This window comes from Xenopus tropicalis, chromosome 5, assembly GCF_000004195.4.
Source record: "Xenopus tropicalis strain Nigerian chromosome 5, UCB_Xtro_10.0, whole genome shotgun sequence".
NCBI lineage: Eukaryota > Metazoa > Chordata > Amphibia > Anura > Pipidae > Xenopus > Xenopus tropicalis.
The window spans coordinates 107,410,678-107,433,686 of NC_030681.2; the positions used below are offsets into that span (position 1 = coordinate 107,410,678).

Sequence of the window (23,009 nt, forward strand, 5' to 3'; positions counted from 1 at the left end):
TTTGGGTTTACTATGCCCTTTAAAATGTTTTTACTATTTTACTTTATTTACATTTTATTTTATGAACACTCTCCGATTTTCTTCATTACTAGTCCATGAGCACCTGTAAGTGAATGCTCTCTCAGTAAGAAATAAGCTGCATGTTACCAGGATAACGCATGTGACTTACTGTAATATCTTTCTAGAATCTGTCTGTTGGGCTGCGGCAAACATTCCATACCCGCCCTTTTATTCCTGTGCATAAAACTGAAGATAAACTTCAGCATTTCCTCATACTGGAGGAACACTTGTCAGACAGCATTGCACAATTTCAGTAGTTAATGCAGTTCCTATCTTTCTATAAAGAGCACAAGTGAGCACTGTTCACTATGGACCGCGTGAGCCTGCTAAGCACCATTCTGCTTTTGTACGGTGAGTGCGTGCACCCAGCTTCTAAACTACATTAGTTATGGTCGCTTTCTTGCTGCAAATTCAAAGCTGTGGCAAAATCTCTGATTTAATTACATTTGTGCTACAGACCCTGTGTTGTATATGAGTTCTCTTCCAATTGCCCTGTGCAGCTTAATTCTCAAACTATTATTTCATGTTATTTTTATAATTGCATTATTTCATATTATTCCTTTACTTTCATGCTCCTAAATAGTACTGACTATAACTGAACCTACACTTATTACAACTATAGTATAGGAGACACTTACTATGCCCCAGGGCGGAGATTTAAGAGCACTAAGGTTTCCAAACACAAACTCTCATGCACACAGCACTTCTAGCCATCCACAACTGTAAAATTCTGGCACCTGTTGGTCAGCAAGTTGAATATCCCTATTTGACTGTTCAAGACATCAGAGCTCATTTCTTCAGGAGCCCCCTAAACTTGAGCTTGACATAGATGCAGGTTTAGTAAACTGCACACTAACTGCCACAGTTACCAAGCCTCTCACACTCTAATTGTGGGGCTGCAACTAGGGGCAGGCAGTAAAGGCACATGCCTAGGGCCCAACAGAGCTGGGGGTGCTAGGCACTTACCTCTTCTGCCTTTGTCATTCAGCTTTCTAATCTGCAGCTCTTGGGCCAGGTGATGCCCCCATGTCCGGGTCTCTATCATGCATTGAACTGGAGCCCCTGCTCATCACAGAGGAGGGGGGAGAAGTGTGATAGAGGGCTTCCACGCTTTTGTGCATTGCATTTGCGGTCCGGCTCAGCACAGCCTCCACCCTTGTCATCACAACACTGCAGTGGCCTTTGGCCCAGCATTGTCTAATTACCACTCACGCTGTGGCTTATTGTAGGTAGTGTGAGGCTGTTGGGGGGGTCAGTTATCAAGAAGAAATACAGTAACATGTGCTAACATTCAGAAATATATTACTTAGATAATAAGTAGTGAGTCTATTTAAAACACTACTATTTACCTTGGAGAGAGGCCTTGGTAAAAATACAAACAAATCTAATGTTAAATATACATGTCTATATATATACTGTATATATATATATATATATATATATATATATACTGTATATATATATATATATATATATATATATATACACACACACACACACAAAAAGGAAAAATTGCTGAGTTTGCACATACTTTTTTTATTAGTGATTTTTAGTACATTCTTCTGTTGCTACTATAGAATACTTAAATACTAAATATTGGGGTCAATGGTCCCTTACTTGAACTGTGCATGTGGCACCATTGCTGAGCATGTTAAAGAAACTGTCACTACAGCACTTTATTATTACTTAACCTTTAAATTCTTAATATTGTGTAACTGCAGTCACATGAGTGTATGACAGATGCAGATTCCCATCTGTTCTCTACTGTCTGCTGAGAAGAGAGGGAAATGACACTTGAGTTGTAATGCATCCTAATTTTAATTACACTTGTAATTCGTTTGAATAAAACTTTATTTTCGAAAAACTTGAAAATCTCAAATTGAAAATATGCCTTGAATTTGCTTAGGACAACGTTCATTGAAAAAAATTTGAATTTGTGAAAAAAAAAATCAAACTCAAACACTGATAAATCACCCCCTTAATACACCAGTGTACCTGTGGGGGAAAATCAACAATCCACACATTCTACTTCAGATCTGGATAGAAATATTGTCAATCATTCTTGGTCTGCAGGTTTAAAAGGAATATGGAAAGGTACAATGTCCTTTCACATATGGATTTCTGGTATACAAATGCTGAAGAGTGCAAAGTTTGTCCAGGTCTAGTTACTCTCAGCACTTAATCAGCATGGAAGGAGATAAATGATATATGAGTGTAAAGGTGGCTATACACCCTACAATTACGGTCCATCCCAGGACCATTGGTCACATAGTTACATAGTTACGTAGGGTTGAAAAAAGACCGGAACCCAGCATGCACAAACCTATACTGACCTTCTATACACTCACATACATAAACCCTATATACCAACATCGATACTAACTGTAGATATTAGTATCACAATAGCCTGGGATATTATGCTTGTACAAGAAATCATCCAAGCCCCTCTTAAAGGCATTAACAGAAAGGCACAACATCACTAGGAAAGGCATTCCCCAACCTCACTGCCCTCATTGTAAAAAAACCCCCCATGCTGCTTCAAATGAAAGTTTTGCTCCTCTAATCCAGGGGTCCCCAACCTTTCTTACTCGTGAGCCGTAGTCAATGTTTGTTTTTATTAAACCAAAACATGCCACCAAGTCAGGAATTCAAAAATAACTACCTGGTTTGGGGGCACTGAGAGCAACATCCAAGGGGTGGGTGAGCAATATGTTGCCCCTGAGCCACTGGGATCACTGCTATAATCTAAAGGGGTGGCCTCTGGTGTACTGATCATTTTTATGGCCTATAATCCCCTCTAATGTATTTGTACAGAGTAATCATGTCCCATCGCAAGAGTCCTTTTTCCAGAGAAAACAACCCCAACCTCGACAGTCTAACCTCATAGTTTAAATCTCCCATCCCCTTTACCAGTTTAGTTGCACGTCTCTGCACTTTCTCCAGCTCACTAATATCCTTCTTAAGGACTGGAGCCCAAAACTGCACTGCATACTCAAGGTGAGGCCTTACCAGGGACCTATTAAGAGGCAAAATTATGTTCTCATCCCTTGAGTTAATTCCCTTTTTTATACAAGACAGCACTTTATTTGCTTTAGTAGCCACAGAATGACACTGCCTGGAATTAGACAACTTGTTATCTACAAGAATTCCCAGATCCTTTTCAAGTAAGGATACCCCCAAAACACTCCCACTTAGTGTGCAACTCGCATTTATATTATTTCTACCAAAGTGCATAATGTTGCACTTTTCAACATTGAACCTCATTTTCCATTTTTCTGCCCAGTTTTCCCAATGTTGTCAAATTGTTCTGCAAAGCGGCAGCATCCTGCATGGAACTTATAGTTTTGCATAATTTAGTATCATTAGCAAAAATAGAAACAGTAGTTTGTATGCCCACCTCCAGGTCATTAATAAACAAGTTAAAAAGCAAAGGACCCTGTAAACAGTTTTAACGCTTAAAAGATATGTAAGCAAAGTGAAATACCAGCACAATAACTGTTACAGAAATGTTTGAAAAATGTAAATAAAAACAATATTAAAAAAAAAAGGACTGACCCCTGCAGTGCTCCAAATGCAAATGGACCCATTTATCATGCAAAACAATGTGTGGAGTAATTCTACTAATGCCATCAGAATTTTTTCCCGCACTTTTCCAGTGCATAAAAAAACAACATTTTTTGCCAAAACAAATAGTGAAATTCTAATGTGGATTCTCAAAAATGTTGCTGCTAATGAAAACACGAATTTTGCCACAAATCTGCACTGAGTGAAAAAGTTCTCTCATCCCTGTTTGACATGAAAGTGTCTATTTCTATCTTCAATCTAAAAAAAAAAAAAAAAAATTAAATCCACATGGATTCCATGTTCTATAGCATTAAAACTTTCAAGACTGGTAAATATATTTCTGAGCACTGTATATGGCACACATTTCATTTCAGAACACAAATCCACCACTAAGCTTTAAAAATGTTGTTAAAGTACCCAGGAGGTAATTAAAGGGGTGGTTCACCTTTTAGCAATTTTTCCATATGTTCTACCCCAAAAATATAACCATCTTTTAAATAGTTTTTTAATTTTATATCTATGGGGTTGTTCGCCATTAAATCAACTTTTAGTATGATGTAGCAAGTGCTATTCTGAGACAATTTGTAATTGGTATTAGGGATGCACCAAATCCAGTTTTTTGGGTACGGCCGAACCCCCAAATCTACCCTCGGGGATTCGGCCGAATACTGAACCAATGCTAATGCATTTGGTTAAATGTTCGGGCTCACATATCGCATGGCGACAATGTGACAAAAAGTCACATGATTTTTAGGATTTGGTTTGGCCAGGACCATGGATTCGTCCGAATCCAAATCCTGCCAAAAAAGGCCGAATCATGGATCTGGTGCATTCACTTTTATTATCTGCAGTTTCTGAATTATTTAAATTTTTGCCCATCAGCTCTGAAGTTTAGAATTTCAGTATATATATATTCTAGTTTGGTAAGATTCTTTAATAGGCCACTTAATATGGTATAAACTATCTGTTGGTTATGTATTCATTCTCGGGGTATAGTTTTCCTTTAAAGACAAACGAAAGTTACAATCACTGAGGCATGTAAAAGTTTTAGGCACCCCCCAAGTGATTGTAATCGCTTACCTGAAACCCCCGGGTGGTGCTCCTGTTAGGAGAAAACTGCACAACCTGGGGTGTATGCGAGAAAGCGTTCCACTTCCTCCTTCAGCCTTCACACATGCTCAGTAGAGTGAATAGCCAAACTTTAACAAAAAAAGCCAGCTTTTTCGCTCAACTGCAAATGTGCCGGCCCCAGGATCACTGCTAAATTAGAAGGAAGCAAGAGTGAGTGCCACTGACATTCCTAGCAAATTCCAAGATGGTGACCCCCTGTTCATAACTTTGAGGGTTAGGAACATAACTGTTATAGAAATTCTGAAACTTTAGACTGGTGTAGTCAGTTCAGTATATAAAATATGGCATTTGTAGCCATATTTGCTTTTAGGGTTTAGACCTCCTTTAACAAGAGAGAATATTAAAGGTTACTGAAATAAACTCTGACAGATACAGGCACTGTTTTGAAGTAAGAAGGTAGTTTCTTTTCCATTCGAGAAAGCATATCATTTTATAATTTTAGCACCATCTTAGCTACTTTCCGACAAAGACCCGAGTGTCCTTTTTTCATAGAACATTCTTTAATCAGCTGACTTTGAAACATGGCAGAGGATTATTTTCGCTTGTAATTAGTTTTTCAAGGGAATGACTGGGCTCCTGATAATCGTTTCAGCTTCCGTATGCAACCCCCCCCCCCCCAAAGGCAGGTTTGCAAGACCTATCAAAATGTAAACATTTGTACTTAATTCATGCATATAAGTAAGTAGGGTTGGTAGATTTATCAGACATCCTTGTTGTAAAAACTGGGCAATTTTATCTAGACTAGAACTATTCAAGCTTTTTTACTCATGCCCATTTTGGCACTTAAAATGTAGTCAGCCCCCTCCTTTGCCAAAACATTTATACTATAAATTGTGTTTTTTTCCCAATACTATATATATATATATATTTAATGTATTTCCTGTGACTTATTTACCTCATTTAAGCTGCTTACCTTCTGATTTCTAACATATATACATTTCTTCTGGTTTCATCACCCCAATTCTTTTTTCTCCACCACAAATTCTTTTTTCTTTTCTCACCTTTTGCCATATTTGCCTTTGTCACACCATTCATACATGATTCTGCTCCCCATTTATCCCCTTTCTCCATTTTCCTTCTGCCTTTATGCATTTATTTATGTACAATATTTTAATTTATTTCTATCTTCTCCTTTTTTATTTTTTGCCCTTGTCTCACGCATCTCCTTTCTGTTCTTTTGAACAGGTATTTTGTTTGGTATTTTGCCATTCCTATTTAAATCCGTCCCCATTACATTTTTACTTGACTTTTCAGCCTCTCTTCCTTTTCTGTTTTTATTTTAACTCTCTGTCCGGCCTTGGGGTTTGAAAGAGTAGTCTTTCCTAGGTGAGCTTGTTGCTCCTAAGGAGAGAGAAATGTATCCAAATATTGTTGCTTGTTTACATTTTCTATGATCCCAAGTCCATTTTCTGCAAAATATTTTTGAACTCTGGACTCTGGAGCTAGATCCATTATTGATTAAGACTTTGTTGGTTCCATTGACTACTAATGTGGTGTATGGGAGGCCAGCGGATATATAAATAAATAACCATCACCACGTCTGCTGCTGCACTGATCAAGTGTTCCTCCACTCCTGTTATGTTACTATACCTGTAATTCACATCGCTTATTTCTGCCTAATATCCCTTTCCTTCATGACAGAAATGCCCAGCAATAATCTCTGAACCACAACTTCAGTGGCAGAGTATAGGCAACTACCATTAAATTAACGTAGGCAATTACCAGCATTTTTCTGCCCTCCCACCAAGCTTGAAATAACCTGTATGCTATTGCTCATATGATGAAGATGCCCCAGGCATTTTATTCCCCAGACACCTTGTGGTGTCACTTTATAAAACAACATTTCACCATTGTAATTACTGAGTTTAAAGACAAAGGGGAACATTTATTAAAAATTTATTTTTTGGTTTTTAGAAACTCACATAAAAACTTTCATTTAAAAAATTCTGTCAGTGTCACGTTTCACTGTGTGAAATAGAAAACAATGATGGGATTAATTTTCCCTTAAAACTGCGTGAAATAGAAAACAATGCTCGGCAGCTTAAACCTGGCATGCTTTTTTGTCAGTATAAAAAAGTCACATAAAGTTTTATAAAATTTTTCAAGAAAATACCCAGAATTATCTCAATTTGTTTTTTAAAAAAAGAAGGAATCGTATAATGCCAAAACACACATGCGTAAATGTAAAAAAAAAAAAACGAAACATGAAAAAAATTTGAACTTTTCTCAAAAGTTTACTGTTCATTGTGTGCAAATAATATTTCATCTTTATACATTTATTTAGATTGTAAGCTCTACAGGGCAGGGACCTCTATCCTCTTGCCTCTTTGATTCTTAACTTATTGCAACCATACCCTGTATTCATTTTATTTATCATCATACTTTGAATTTACCTGTTATTGTAATAACTCTGTTGTTGTATAAATTCATTGTTCTACTGTACAGCGCTGCGTACATAAGTAGCACTTTATAAAAATAGATATACATACATATATAAACAAATCTGCAGTTATTTGCAGCATTTGCTGTCATGTCTTTTGTTTGTCTAGAGCAGTGCTGTCCAACTTCTGTGGTACCGAGGGCCGGAATTTTTCTTGCCTACATGGTGGAGGGCCGATAATGGAAGCCAGTTTTGACCACTCCCCTTTTTTAAACCACACCCACTTCAAACTACACCCATGCTATCACAAGAGCTTTTAAGACCATCCCCACATTAATGGTGGCAACACAGCAAAAACCCAATGGTTGGTGCTCACTGAAGGGATATCACCCTTCATTTATATATGAAAGAATTATATTATGACATACACTTAAATCGATATGCCTCCTCCTCTTCTGTGGATAGCACAGCAACCCCCCAGCATATAATTACACCCCTTGGGGACCATATAATGACTATTTCCAAATGCCAAACTCCAGGAACAAACCCCTGCCAGGTTCACCTTCCACAGGCAGCATAGGGCAGGGAGAGTATGGCACACACAGGCAGCAAATCAAGCCATCAAAGCAGCCAGACAGGTGGGGGGCCACACAGAGGGGGGTCGCGGGCCGCCAGTTGGACAGCCCTGGTCTAGAGGAATCCTCCATAGAATGCAATAGTGGCACCATAGTGATACTGTTTATAGAGTGAATCCACCTTTTAGTGTGTAAAAATAGACACTAAAGAACTTTTAAAGGGGTTTTTAATGTTCACATTAAAATTTTAGTCTTTCTTTCTTTTTTTTTTTTTTTCCTTCTCCACTAATTCATTCCTTATTTTATTGTGCCATTCAATTTCTCATTGTCTATTTTTCCTGTAGATTGTAAGCTCTTGCGAGCAGGGCCCTCTGAGCCTATTGTTACTCTGTATACCCCTTATTCGTTATACTTTTTAAGATCCCTGTTTGTTTACATTTATTGTGACGTGCTTCGTAATTTGCTGGCACTATATATATAAATGATGATGATGATGATGCACTAAAGAGAATAGTTTGAAATTCCAAGGATACATATTCAACTCAAATGCACTTCTATTATAATGAACTAATATCTTTATTAAATGAAACCCATAGAAAATGAGAAAATGTGCATATATTTGCAATTCAGATGCAATTGCATGGAAAATGCTCTTCCAACACAAGCCATATTTATTGGGGCCATGGCAAACATGTTGTAGTCATATATTGTCCCTCAAACTTCAGATATCTAACCCAATGCTTATTCACTATATATACATATTAGCAATTGTTAGTCCAGTCCAATCACAATCTGTTCCTTTTTGTTAACTTAAAAATCATGTAAAGCAATATCATAGTGACACTATTCATTGTGACAATATAAATATTTGCAAATATATTGCAAAAATGATACTGTAATAGTTAAGCCTGGTTCATGGTCCAGAACCAGGGTAGGGTAGTTAAGACAGAGTAATGGTTTGTATTAACTAGGAGGGAGTGAAAGCAACATACATGACTTGTAGCTGAAATCACTAATGCAGCATCTTTGTAACCTAAAGAGCACATTCCAGCTATAAAATGAAATTCTTTCTTATGCATTGTTTAATGTTATTTCCTTTTGTTTTTCTGCAGGACTTTTATACATAAATGATGCATATTCTGAGAACACATTTGCTCAACCATCTAATACAACCACCCCTGCGCCCAATACCACTACGACTCATGTAACATCAAACACAACCACCCTTGCCCCCAATACCACTACAACTCATGTAACATCAAACACAACCACCCTTGCACCCAATACCACTACAACTCATATAACATCAAACACAACCACCCTTGCACCAAATACCACAACCACCCTTGCACCAAATACCACAACCACCCACTCTGTTACAACTACAAAAACTGCCAGCACTACAACACCTACACCAACATTGGAACCAAAACCCTCTCCGCCTGAAACTGGTAACTACACAGTGAAAATTAAAAATGAGTTTTGCATTGAAGCACTGATGGGTCTAGAATTGGAACTGACAAATTCTACCAAGGTACACGTCTTTTCGGAAAAGAGAAAAATTGTCTGGGGTAACAATAGTATGCCTCAATGTGTAAAAACACCATTATTAAGTTACAGTATGATCTGCTTATTCAGTGTCAGTGTTATTGTTCCTAGTTTTCCTAGTTAAAATTCAGATCATTAAATCATTAAATAAATATGTACCATTTGACAAAAGCTTCAGATATCATTCTTTGGATGTTTCCATTTGATTTTATTAAATTGTGTTTCCTTACAAGAAGCAGAAGCCTTACATTTTGAAAACTCTTTACATTGGCCTGAGTGATAGCCTTTCGACAGTCATTCATTAATTAATGGGCAGAAGTGACATTATGTTGCAATGACATTAGGATTATGCAAGACGACACTGCGGATAAAAAACATGACAGTGGGGACCAAAATTTGCATTTAGCACAATGCATTTGGGGACGTAAAACTGACCTTACAGCTGTTTTCTAAGCTTCTTTAAAGGAGAAGGAAAGGCTAATAAAGAGTTAACCTAAAGCTGCAGGCATACCTTCAGTTGTCTCAATAGTGCCCTTAAGTCTCCCCATATTTCTCCCGTTCAGATGATCAGAAGCCAAACAGGAAGAAAAAACGCTGAGCTGCGTAAAGAAAGTTCCCATAATGCCTTGCTCCTGCACAGACACCCAGACCAAGTGTACATGCTTAGTTTGTTAGACTATGAGTCAGCTTCCTGCTCATTGGCTCAGATCTACATTCCTAAGGGGGGGGGGAGTGAGTGAGAGGAGAGAGCTGCGTGCCTCTGGCACAGGAAAACAGACACAACTAATCTTTTGACAGAGAACTGTGTTTCTGTAAGTGCTTATGGGTGTATTTACATAGACCTTTCTGATAAAGCTTACTTAGTTTTTACCTTTCTTTCTCCTTTAAAGGAATAGTGTTGTGGGAAAACATATCAGTTAATAGTTAATGCTCCATCTGAACTCTGCATTAAATCCATTTTTTAAAAGAGCAAACAGATTTTTTTTTATATTGCAAGCAGTCTTTGTTTATAGCTGCCTGTTCTCTGGCTCTTATTCTTGAAACAATATAGGGCTTATTTACAGTTGCCCCTGCTGTAAGTTCAGGAACAGTGCAGTGTTCTGTCCTGTGCAAGGTGCAAAGTGCAGTGGCTGTAGGACGTGCCCTGCTTTGCACATTATAAATGACCCTTTACAGCAGAAACTAGCATTCCTTCAGGTCTGTTAATCAGCTTGCTTCTGCTTCATTTCAGTACCAGTAGTGAAATGAATATCAACAGTAGGATAAATACTGCTTTCTAAAGTTATTACATCTACAAACAACTTTAAAACCATTGAAAATGTTTAATGGAAAGCAGTATCCAGTGGGGTAACTATATTTACAGCAGAGCCCGGATATACTATATATACAGTGCAGCCAGGGCAGCAGGGAGGCCTGGACCGTGGGATCTGCTGTACCTTAGTACCCCCTCCTCTAAAATATACTGGACGGTCGGGGCCGGGACAAGGGGCAGGGGATGAGGGACTGGTCATGCCGGGCCCTCTCAAAAGATTTTTCTGCAAGGAGTCCCGGCACAACTGCTGGCAATATCTGTCTGGCTATATTAATTTTTCCTAGGAACCTGAATTGAAAAACAATCTTGTTGTTGCTTCCTGTCTGTACTACTTCAGGACCTCTACTCTTCTCCATTTCTAAGGGCAATGGCCTATGGGGAGATTAGTTGTCCATGATTAATCTTGGCTAACACGGATAACTAATCTCCCTGAAATGCCTTTGCACCAGCAATAAAGTGAATCGCTGGTGGAAAGGCAAACATGTTGCTTCATTTTCCGAAGTCGCAGGAGGACTGCAGGGGGAGACTTTGTGACTTCAGAAAAACGAATCAAAGAAGCAACATCCAGTGATGTTACAGGCACTAAACTAAATAGCTATATTTTCTATTTTAACTGTTCTTGACTCAAACTTTATTTTCCTTGATTAGTGAATCTTTGCTTCAGTTGTTATTTTACTTCTACATTTAGACTGATGACACAAAGGCCAGCTGATCTCACATATGTATAACTATATATATATTATATTTTCTTTCAACATTTTTTCTCTTTTCCTTTCAGACACAACAGTACTTTAATATTGTACCAAGCCAAATAAACTCAAATGGGACATGTGAAAAGTCAAAGGCAAATCTAAACTTGACATTTGCAAACAGTTATATCAACTTTGTTTTTGCTCAGGTAAGTTCCTATGAATGCTTAGAAATGTAAACTATATGTCCTTTTAATTTCAATGTGTCACATGTGCATTCTCTCATTTACAAGTGGTCCAGTCTGTTATAAAAACTGATAACTGGAAATATACAACTCTTTAGGTATCATTTACCATTGTGCCCATTAGTGCTCATTCTGGGTATTTGGCCATATTGTGCTCTGTACCTCATTACAGCGCTCCCTAACTTGGCACATTTCCGTTTTGGATTGCAGACACCTGCTGTACTTCAGAAAATTGTAGTTGCACCAGTGGGTGCACAGCAGCTCTGATATTGATGCCTGTAAGTACAGGGCTTGGTTGTGGCCTGCACCCACCAAGCCCCCTACCTAGCATGTATGAAAGGTATGCAAGTAAGGATATGGGTAGGGGGCAGAATATTGGACGTCTATGTGCTTCCACTGCCTGAATGCCGAACTGTAATGCAATGCAAAAAAACATGGAAGCTTGGGCCTGTTTTTACACTTTGCATCCTGCTTTTTTTTTAAGTGAAAAATTAATTGTAATGTAGCCCACTTTTGTTACAGTGCTGCTACTGCTGATGCTGTTGGTGCTAAAAGGAGCCCTGAGCCCCCCCTTACTATGGGGGAACAGGTATACTTTGCTGTATGGTGTGCCTCCACCCAGGGCAGGGACAGGTTGTACTGTAACTCCCCTCCCTGTGAAACTCTGTAATGTCCTCCCTTTGCTGGGGACTCCCTGCAACTCCCAGTACCTTGCCCCTTTCTTTGGGGTAGCTGCTTACCGGGCAGTTGAGGATCCTCTCTTACAAGCAGAGAGCAGGACATTGGTATGATGATGAACCAGAAGAACTTGTTTATTGCAGACAGACAGGTTATCCAGAAGCACACTTATAAGTCAGGGTACACACTTCTCTTTGGAGAACCTCTCTCCCTGGGGCTACCCATGGTACTCCCGCCAGGTGATCCTCCTTTGAAATTCCCTCCGGTACTCATGCCAGAAGACCCTCTCTAGGGCTCTCCCCAGTACTCCCACCAAGCAGACACCCCTTTGAGACCTCACCCCGGTACTCACACCTGAGCACCCACTGGATTAGGAATCTCCTGACTGACCATATTACCCCCTGACTCCAGCGATGTAGTGCTGGGGGATCTACATCCCTATATTAGAAGGGTTTATAGGCAGATGGGGCTTGTTCTTTTTTCCCATAAAAACAATCATGCACCAGAGGTCACCCCTTTAGATTAGAGGAACGGAGCTTCCATTTGAAGCAGCGTAGGTGGTTTTTCACGGTGAGGGCAGTGAGGTTGGGGAATGCCCTTCCTAGAGATGTGGTAATGGCAGATTCTGTTAATGCCTTTAAGAGGGGCCTGGATGAGTTCTTGAACAATCAGAATATCCAAGGCTATTGTGATACTAATATCTACAGTTAGTATTAGTGGTTGTATTTATAGTTTATGTATGTGAGTGTATAGATTGGTAGGTGTGGGTTGTGTGCTGGGTTTATTTGGATGGGTTGAACTTGATGGACTCTGGTCTTTTTTCAACCCTATGTAACTATGTAACTATGATCTTAATCCTACTGGCTCCTGTAGGGGCTATGTCTGCCCAGCTAATTAACCCTATCTATCACTCATAAAGTGATCTTTTATCACCCACTGGGGTCTAAACACAGGCCTGTTATTCACCCCTCTTTCGAGGGAGGTCCCTGTTATTGACCCCTCCACCGATATATTTAAAGCTGACAATCAATGCATATGTAAGTTTATTTTAAAAGTCTTGTGTATTTCTGGTATATGTTCATGTGGATTGTATCATGCTTAGGTCTCCACCTAAGACCTTTGAATAGGCTTTAGATGGAGACTGAAACTTTGGCCTGTTTTTTTAAAATAAATTGAATAAAGTTAATACTTGGAAAATAATCTTAAAGAGATACTGACACCAGAAATGAAACCTTTTTTTACATCTATTATAACACTGTCATGAGCTTTATAATTTTGCCATGAACGTATTTGCACAATGCTTTTACATTCCCTATCTGATCCCCCATGTGCCTCTATGAGGGGGCGGCCATATTTGTGCAGCAGGAGGCTGTTAGCATTAGAAACTATAACTGACAGGCTGAGAAGGGACAGTCAGGTTGGCAGAACAGTCAGGTTTAGGAACTTCAAGTAACAATTACTTACAAAACCAGCCCTAACAGTGAAAAAAGATCAACATGACCTATAGGTAACTTTTTATGTAGATTCATAATTTGAAAAGTCATTTTTTGTGTCAGTATCACTTTAAAGACCTATTGGAAAACTTCTGTTGGATATAATCATATATTCCTTAGCTTAACTTTAATTTTCCCTTTCAGGATGACAATTCTTACTACCTTGACAATGTAACTGTGTATTTTAATCTCACACGATCAGGTATGCAATCTCTAACAATAAAGATTCTTTTCATAAATCATTTTATTATGTATGTGGATCTTTACTTTTTGTCTGATTAGCAGTGAAGAAACCAGACAGCAGCTCTTGCAACAGAATATTCAGCTTTGCTTTAATTAGAGTTTGTACATTAAACAATAGGCCACCCATTTGAGGCTTACACAAAATGAAACAAACCACAAATTAAAATCCTACTTCTTGAACCAACAAACAGAACCAACAATATTTTTTTGTTGTTGTTGTGCATTGTGCGCGAGCCTGATTGTTTAGATGGAGCCAGCACAATACAGTGGAACTACTTTAAAGGATTCTATCATGATTCTACCAGGGTCATACTGGCCCGCTGGGGCACCTTGTGGGTAGTCAAATTTGCAGTAGTCAGATTTGCAGGCAAATGGACCCAAAAATCAGCTCCATCAACCATGATATCCACCATTTACATGTTTTCTCCATTGTAACATTACATTGTTGAGTAGTTCTCTGATACTGTGGAATGGCTCAGCATTCTTGCTAAGAAAGATAAGCGTATTGACCCAAAAATGTGCTACCATGCTGTTTAGTGTAGATCACCATGATCCAACTAAAAACAGTGAGACATCCCACTATAATAGAACATATTCAATTGAATGAGGTACGAAAATTGCTTTCAGGGTCACAAAGATATTTCTCTGACTTAATTTGGGTCCTCTCAGAAAAAGGTTAACACTTTCCTAGGTACATGTTTTCATGCATTTAGTTGTACCTTATGGAATAATCAGATTGGTCAGATAGGTATGTTGTTGCCTCCCTCCCTCCGCCCCTATTTGTGGAAGCACATGACTAGTAGAGTAGAGCATGTTATAGCGAGAAAGGGACAATGAACTTCCTATTATTACCCTTAGATCCAAAATGAGATAATGGTGAGGCAGGTATCCAGACACTTAGTTAAAAATAAGTTTAATCTGTCTACTAACAATTAAAAATGAAAAAGTAAAGCTTTAATTGGTTGCTATGGGGAAAATATATCCTTACCAGTGATACTTTATGTGATTAGTTAAAATCATGCTTAGTGAAGTCATTAATGCCATATGACTGATTAACAGTTCCATGACACATTTAAAGCCTAGTGGCTTTATATTTTAATGGATTTATATTGCCAATATCATGCAATAACGTTTTTTTTGGTAATTTTTATTTATTTATTTTATTTTATTAAAGCACGATAAACATACATCTGTAGCAATTAAATGTAGGGACCCCAAGATTTGGGCCCCTTTGCCTGGGTTCCCCTTTAGACAGGCATACCAGTGCATGGCCTTGTGGGATATGGACACCTAAGGGTGGTGCTAATTGTGTGTGTACTATAATTATTCTTTCCAAGTTAAAAGAGAGCTTCCCCTGTAGTTCAGTAGTGACCACTTGATGTTGGTGTCCTGTTAAAGAACAGTAACATAAAAAAATTAAAGCGTTTTAAAGTAATTAAAATATTATGTGCTGTTGCTCTGCAAAAAACTGGTGTTTTTTGCTACAGAAAAGCTACTATATAAATAAGCTGCTGTGTAGCCATGGGGGCAGCCATTCAAGCTGGAAAAAAGGAGAAAAGGCACAGGTTACATAGCAGATAACTAGTAGATAAGCCCCATATAATGGGGGTTTATCTGTTATCTGCTAAGTAACCTGTGCCTTTTCTCCTTTGAATGGCTGCCCCCATGGCTATAAAGCAGCTTACTTATATAAACTATAGTAGTGTTTCTGAGGCAAACACACCAGTTGTAGCAATGCAGGGCAACAGTACATTATATTGTAATTAGTTTTGTACACTTTCATTTTTTGGTGTTACTGTTCCTTTAAAAGGGGATGACTCACAAACCATGAGGTCTTCTTCCTGGGACTTCACCTCTCTAAGAAGTAGCTACAGGAGCCAGTTTAAATAATTCAGTTAGATATTTTATAGTCACTCTAGGGGGCACATTTACTAACCCACGAACGGGCCGAATGCGTCCGATTGCGTTTTTTTCGTAATGATCGGTATTTTGCGATTCTTTCGGAAAAATGTTGTGACTTTTTCGTTACTAATACGATTTGTGCGAAAAAACGCGAGTTTTTCGTAGCCATTCCGAAAGTTGCGCAAAATCTGGCGATTTTTTGTAGCGTTAAAACTTGCGCGAAAAGTTGCGCCTTTTTCATAGCGTTAAAACTTAAAAGGTGCGACGTTTCACGCAAGTTTTAACGCTACGAAAAAATCGCAACTTTTCGCGCAAGTTTTAACGCTACGAAAAAATCGCCAGATTTTGCGCAACTTTCGGAATGGCTACGAAAAACTCGCGTTTTTTCGTGCAAATCGTATTGGTAACGAAAAAGTCGCGACAATTTCCGAAAAGTCGTAAAGACGCCGAAAAAAACGCAAAAAATACGAAAAACTCGCAAAATGTTCGTTTTCAAATCGGAATTTTTCCAATTCGGTTCAGATTCATGTCTTAGTAAATGTGCCCCTTAGAGAAATGCTGCATGGAGTCCTCTATCAAAAGAAACACAGGATGTCTTGTCTCTTTTTTTGTAAACATGATGTTCCAGTGTCTGACTTCCTCTCTCAGAAACATCCTTAATTCCCAGGCCCAGATTCTGTGCAGTTCTCTTCTCTCTCCCCTCTCCTGCTCCACCTCCCACCAGAATGCTAAGAACTCCCTCCCCCTCCCTTAGGAATGTGTGATCTCAGCTATAATGGCTAGAGACTGCAGGGAGGAAGCTACTTTAAATGGCAGCCGCTATCTTAAGCAAAGGGAGAAAGCTTCTAAAGCTGTTTACTCAGTTATGTTAATGGTTTCTGCAGCATAAATATATTGTTCTAGGTGGCACTAATGTGGCAAATCTATTGGCAGTAAAGTGCCAAAATGACTATCCATCTCCTTTAACAAATAACAGCATTTCTTTTATTACATCTAAATCTGACCAGCAAACTCTTCTTTTTTTAGAATCTTGGTATGGTAACGCTACCAATCAAAAATTATTAAAAACAGAGAATGGCTACTCTGTAAAGTGTAAAAACACTCCTAAAATACAGCTGGGTGATACCATGAACCTTGTGATGACTAATGTAAAACTGCAAGTCTTTAACTTTAAGGATAACAGTTTTGGAAAAGGTAAGTAGAGCCTGTTTTTTTTTTAAAATAATACAGATTGCATATAGAATAATATAAGCATGCATGAGATAGTGATAGGGGGTTTCAAATCATACAGAAGTCACATTACTCTGCTATGCACTCATATATAGCTTCCTCTTCTCAGTGTTTAACCACTGCAGTGTCACGAGTCACGGGTTAATTGCTATCAACACTGATTTCATTTCAGGGAATATTTCCCTCAACTAGTTATTCTTGTTCTCCAAAATATGCAGCATTAACTATGCATTGTGTTCATTGTGACACTGTGGCTGAACCTCCTGTTACTACAATGTCCCCTATTGCCTAAGCCATGTGTATCTGCAAGGTTGTTTACATTTTTGATGTCTCGATGGGGCTTCAAACACCATTTCTTGGTTGGATGGAGTGTGTTAAAACACCATTATAAGTAGAACCACAAGGAAGATGGACAAAAACTGTAGCTTTACATTATGTATTTAACATAAGAAAACGTTATATTTATGATCCTTGTGCTACTGTATTATTCCATTGTGGCATATACATTTACAGGGGGCAGTAAACACAATCATGCAGTTACAATTTCACACAGACAGCAAAAACTGATACATTAAATTGTTATAAGCTATGTATAATGCTTACTTGTTATGGCATTGGCATTATGCCAAGGAGGTCCAAAACTTTGGACATGGTATGCAATAAATGACATTGCATAAAGAAATTAAGAAAGTGGAGTGCTGGTCCTCTTTAAAGTGTATACTGTATATATATATATATATGACCACTTTAGCTATATAATACCTTATAACAGTATTACACTCAGGGGCTGATTTACTAAGACACGATTTCGAATCCGAATTGGAAAAATTCAGATTGGAAACGAACATTTTGCGTCTTTTTCGTATTTTTTGCGATTTTTTCGGCGTCTTTACGATTTTTGCGTAAAAACGCGAGTTTTTCGGCGTCTTTACGATTTCTGCGTAAAAACGCGAGTTTTTCGGCGTCTTTACGAAAGTTGCGCAAAGTCGCGTTTTTTTCGTAGCGTTAACACTTGCGCGCAAAGTCGCGCCTTTTTCGTAGCGTTAAAACTTAAAAGGCGCGACGTTTCGCGCAAGTTTTAACGCTACGAAAAAATCGCGACTTTGCGCAACTTTCGTAAAGACGCCGAAAAACTCGCGTTTTTACGCAAAAATCGTAAAGACACCGAAAAACTCGCGTTTTTACGCAAAAAACCTTAAAGACGCCGAAAAAATCGCAAAATTACCGATCATTACGAAAAAAACGCAATCCGACGCATTCGGCCCGTTCGTGGGTTAGTAAATGTGCCCCTCAGTTTTATTTAGATTCCCAACTAAATAAAATAATAAAACTTATTATTTTTTTTTTTTGCACAAGCCCTGCTGAGTGCAATACTATTTACCTTTTTTTTCGCACCCAGGCAGTTGATATATACCAGTCTATATATATATTATATAATGCAGGCTATTAAATATGTCAAAGTGGTTATTTAGCAGCAGAACAAAGTTTCCTGTGTAAAACAACCCTGGCAACTAATCAGTTATAAATATTTAGTATTGTACTGCTGTTAGAATAATGGAGGCAAAAGTCTGGTTTATAATGGGTTACAGCACCATCGCAAACATTACCACTGTTACCATATTCCTCATAACTCATTGCCATGTGTGTGACAATGCATCTTTTATGCCATTTTATGCAGTGCAGTGTGCAAAGTGGACACAAAATTGAAAGTACTGACACTATGGGGCACATTCATGAAAATGCGAGTTTGAATCCTGAATGGGAAAGATTCGTATTGGATACGATAATTTCTTAAGATCGCAAATATTACGAATATGCTTACGAAAAAAAGATATTAGTCACGATAATATTGTATTGGCGATCCGAACTCACAAAATTTTCGTATCTGAACGATCGTAACATGCAGGAAAACCTTTCCGATCCTTCTGTGCATGATTTTGGAAGCCTCCCATAGGAATCAATGGCACTCTGCAGCTCCAACCTGGTCCAAGGAAAGTCACAATAACGAAGCTTGAATGAATCCGAAACTTTCGTGCTCGTTGCTCCAATAAATACCATATATTTTTCAGATGGCCATACATGGGAAGATTCGCTCATTTGGCGAGATTGCCAAGTGAGCAGATCTTCTCCTGATATGCCCACCTAAAGGTGGGCAATATCGGCCTGATTCGACTGTTTGGCTCATAGGCACCATCGCATCAGGGACCGCATTAACGAGCTGATGCGGTCCCCGATCCAACGGAAAATCAAACCTACCTGATCAAGCCCATCAGTGGTGCTGGAGATGGAGATGGACTTCCCGTTATTCTAAGCTTTCTGGAAAATGAATTTCCAGATAACAGATCCCATACTGTATTATGGTAGGGTATTAAACAGAAATCACACCATGGAGTGATGAATCAAAAAAGAACATTATTTGGGTGGAATGGACATGGGTAAGAACAGGGTGAAAATTTAAATAAATTATGAAATGGGGTGTAAATACATATAAAGCAGGTTTATTCAGCACAGCACTTGTTGATAGCACCAGTTAAAATGTCTTTTGTACAATGGGATGGTGTTAGTGGGCAGGACAAACCTATTTTTCCGTTTAATACTTGCAGTGAAGTTATGATATTCTACATAAATTGAACTAAACTACAATGGAATCTGTATTTATGCTGTGCCCTTTGTTTTATTTGTTCTGTATTTTGTTCACCTTTGTACAAGGTGCAGAACAGAAGTATACAAAACCTTTGTTGCATTTTACTGCTCCAGTTGCAACCTAAATATAGTGTTTAGAAATTATGTGGACAAAGCCTATTTTTAAAAACACATGGGCAGACATTTGAAATAAATGATCAGCAAAGCTGTTGCAGACATTTGACAAGACACACCTAGGAAAGTAAATAACAGCAACAATTTTCTTGGGAGACATATAGGCATAAATATTGTGTAACTATGCAGAAGTCTAAAGTTCTGATCACTAATTTACATTCAAGCACAGGTTGAGACAGTTTTAGACTTATGCTTAAATAAGAATTGTCTCATTAAACATTTAACATCCAGTTAAATTCTGATCAAATCACAATAATTTGCAAGACTTAGGGGTCCATTCATGAAACCACAAAAACAATCGTATTTTTTATAATTTATAGAACTTTTCATTATGTCCACGATAATTTTGTTAAAATTCCCACGGCTTTTTCATGGTTTTCTTTAACTTCCATGAAAAAGTCGTATTTTTTACAATGACTATTACCAATTCGGAATTTATTCAAGCTTTGGTATCATGACTAGCTTTTGGCCAGGTTGGATCTGTAGAGTGCCATTGACTCCTAAGGAAGGCTTCCAAAATCATACATTGAAGGTTTCAAAGCCAGAAAGGTTTTGCGCCACTTACGAACCTTCGGATCCGAAAATTTCGTGACTTTCGGAACGCAACCACGACTGAGAAAAGAATTGTGACATTTTTGAACATCAGAAATTATCATGGTTACTCCAAATTTTTTCCAATTGTGATTTTAATCACCCAAAGATTGTGGTTTAATAAATGGGTCCCTTAATGTGTGCCAAAGACAAATTATGGTGACATAGCACCTGCAATTGTGCCACAAACACCTCTGTTGGCGCCTGAGCAGCATACAGTACTGCTGACTATATCTCAAGTTCCAGGTGCCTGCATTATAGAGAAACCATTTCCAATACAATATTCTGTCCTCAACTTTTGTTTTGAAACAGTTCTATTAACTTTGTTACTGCAGTTACATTGTGTTGTCTGGCAAAAAATCCTGTCAGCAGAGACATTTCCTTACAATTATTTATTCTGTCTTTCCAGAAACAACCTGCAAATATGATCACAACTTTGGTCTAATGATTGCTGGTATAGTTATTGTAGTGATAGTTGTTTTGGGGGTAATTATCTATTTTATCTGGCACAAGAGAAAATCTTCCGGATATCAGAGAATATAACTGCTGAATTTAAGAAAGAACATGGCTTTCACTGAAGAAACAAAATGACCTGAATGATCAACTTTGCCAGAAAAACTATGCTTACACTAATACAATAATTTTACTGGAACCAATCTCCTCCAGTATAACCCGTGGAAGATAAAAAATAAAAACCTTTTGGACAAGCCATTTTACAAGTGAATATTTTCTTTACAGTTGGAAAAATCATGTTAGTTAAGCAGATTCTGTCACGATTTTATGGTATAGTTTTCATTACTAAATAACACTGTGTACATTGCAAATTATTCACTGTACCATTTAAAATATTCATGAAACAATTAATGTATGTTTTCAAAGTTGTAATATTGGTGTGTAGGCTGCCATCTGAGTGCATTGTGCCTGTGTCTGAGCTTTTAGAAAGAGACAGCAATACACAATAAAACTGCTTTCAAATACGCTATTATTTCTCCTACTCATTGAAACTGGTCATGACTTGGCTGAGTGGGACTTGGATTTTTACTATTGAGTGCTGTTATCATATCTACCTCTGGGTGAGGCAGGAAAGCATTTTTAGCAATGCAGATGTCAGGGAGTTGATATCTTGTTAACTGCCTATTGTTCTGCTGATGTGCTGCTTGGGGAAAGGAATGGGGGTGATATCACTCCAACTTGCTGCTCAGTAATAAAGTGTGACTGAAGTTTATCAGAGCAAGTTACATAGCGGAGGGCACCTGGGAAAATAAGAACATGGCTAGCCCCACAAATTTCAAAATTAAATACAAAAAATATCTGTTTGCTCTTTTCAAAAACAGATTTCAATGCAGGATTCTGCTGAAGGAGCTCTATTGACGAATGCATTTTGTAAAAAATCATTTTTCTCATGACAGAGTCCTTTTAAAGTGTGAAAAATTATCATAGAGGAGTGTTGCATCATTTTAAATCCCCTAACTGCAGTGATTGGCTCAAATGAACCACTCCATTTACTTCTGATTGTGATTCAGTGAAATGACATGAAAGTCTTATAAAATACTGCAAGAAAAAAGCAAATAAAACAAAATGCATGTTAATACACAATTGCACACCAAATGTGCAAACCATATTTCAGTTCAGAGGAACTTTAGAGGTATTTTCCAATGTTACCAATGAAACCTTGAGGAGAATGTGATAATAAAATCAAAATATTTTAAGTACTAAAAATAAGGGTGAATGTTAGGGGAATTGCTTCATGTTTATGGGTGTTGGTTCCCATCTATATAGTAGTACTGTAGTAGAATAGAACAATATAAAGTTTTAGTTCTCGTTTTGTAACTAAATGAAGTACATTATGCCATTCATCGTTATGTTTACATACAGGAGATTATTTCCCCTACAATAATTTGATCAATATCCTGTTACACAATGGTAATCTTGTCATGGTTTAGGACATTTTTTTTTTGTTTAGGGCTTTAATGTTTAATGCTTATCTATTTAAAGTGCACAGGAAAAATGTACAGCTCTGTACCTATCAGTACCTATGCAGGTAGGATAGTGCTGAATTGCCCACAGGGGCAATCTAATTGTGCCCTGGGCAGATTAGAAGCATGGACTAAATGCCACAATTTTGTAAATGCCAATGTTGGTAGACAAGTGACACTACAAGTACATTTTATAAGGTTCCTTAGGACAACAGAGACTGCACTGTAAGCAAAGGAATGGCAAAAGTCATTATATGGTTATTATATTATACGGTTATAGGGGAACCCCCTATCAATGGGTGAAATTAGTGTGAAATTAGAGCTCACCACAGAAAAACTCCCTCACTTTCTATGAATTCCTATAGGGTTTTTAAATCGGTGAAAGGGAGAGGTCGCCATTTGATATATACACTTCTAAAAGTCCCACAGGAATGAACAGAAAGTGAGTTTTTCCGTGGTGAGCTCTAATGTCACACATAATGTAAATCTGCTCTCAGTGTCAGACTTAGTTTAGCAGGTTTAAGGCTGATTAAGTTGCAGTGGGTACTGTAATACTAATGTAGCCCACTTTTGGT

General features: G+C 38.0%; 1 protein-coding gene across 1 annotated transcript; it reads left to right on the forward strand.

Moving 5' to 3' along the window:
* Positions 1-265: 265 nt before the first annotated feature.
* On the forward strand, positions 266-21,440 carry lamp3 (lysosomal-associated membrane protein 3). Its single transcript, XM_002936873.4, has 6 exons — positions 266-411; positions 8,823-9,244; positions 11,349-11,468; positions 13,820-13,877; positions 16,847-17,014; positions 20,868-21,440. The coding sequence occupies exons 1-6, from the start codon at positions 369-371 to the stop codon at positions 20,999-21,001; spliced, it is 945 nt and encodes a 314-aa protein (XP_002936919.2). The 5' UTR covers positions 266-368; the 3' UTR covers positions 21,002-21,440.
* The last annotated feature ends 1,569 nt before the right edge of the window (positions 21,441-23,009 follow it).

Excerpts from the sequence above, each read along its gene's own strand:
- lamp3 (XM_002936873.4), top strand. The coding sequence starts at position 369 with ATGGACCGCGTGAGCCTGCTAAGCACCATTCTGCTTTTGTACG. Across the intron at positions 13,878-16,846 it reads TTTTAATCTCACACGATCAG|AATCTTGGTATGGTAACGCT; the intron begins GTATGCAATCTC and ends TTCTTTTTTTAG. Across the intron at positions 17,015-20,867 it reads GGATAACAGTTTTGGAAAAG|AAACAACCTGCAAATATGAT; the intron begins GTAAGTAGAGCC and ends CTGTCTTTCCAG.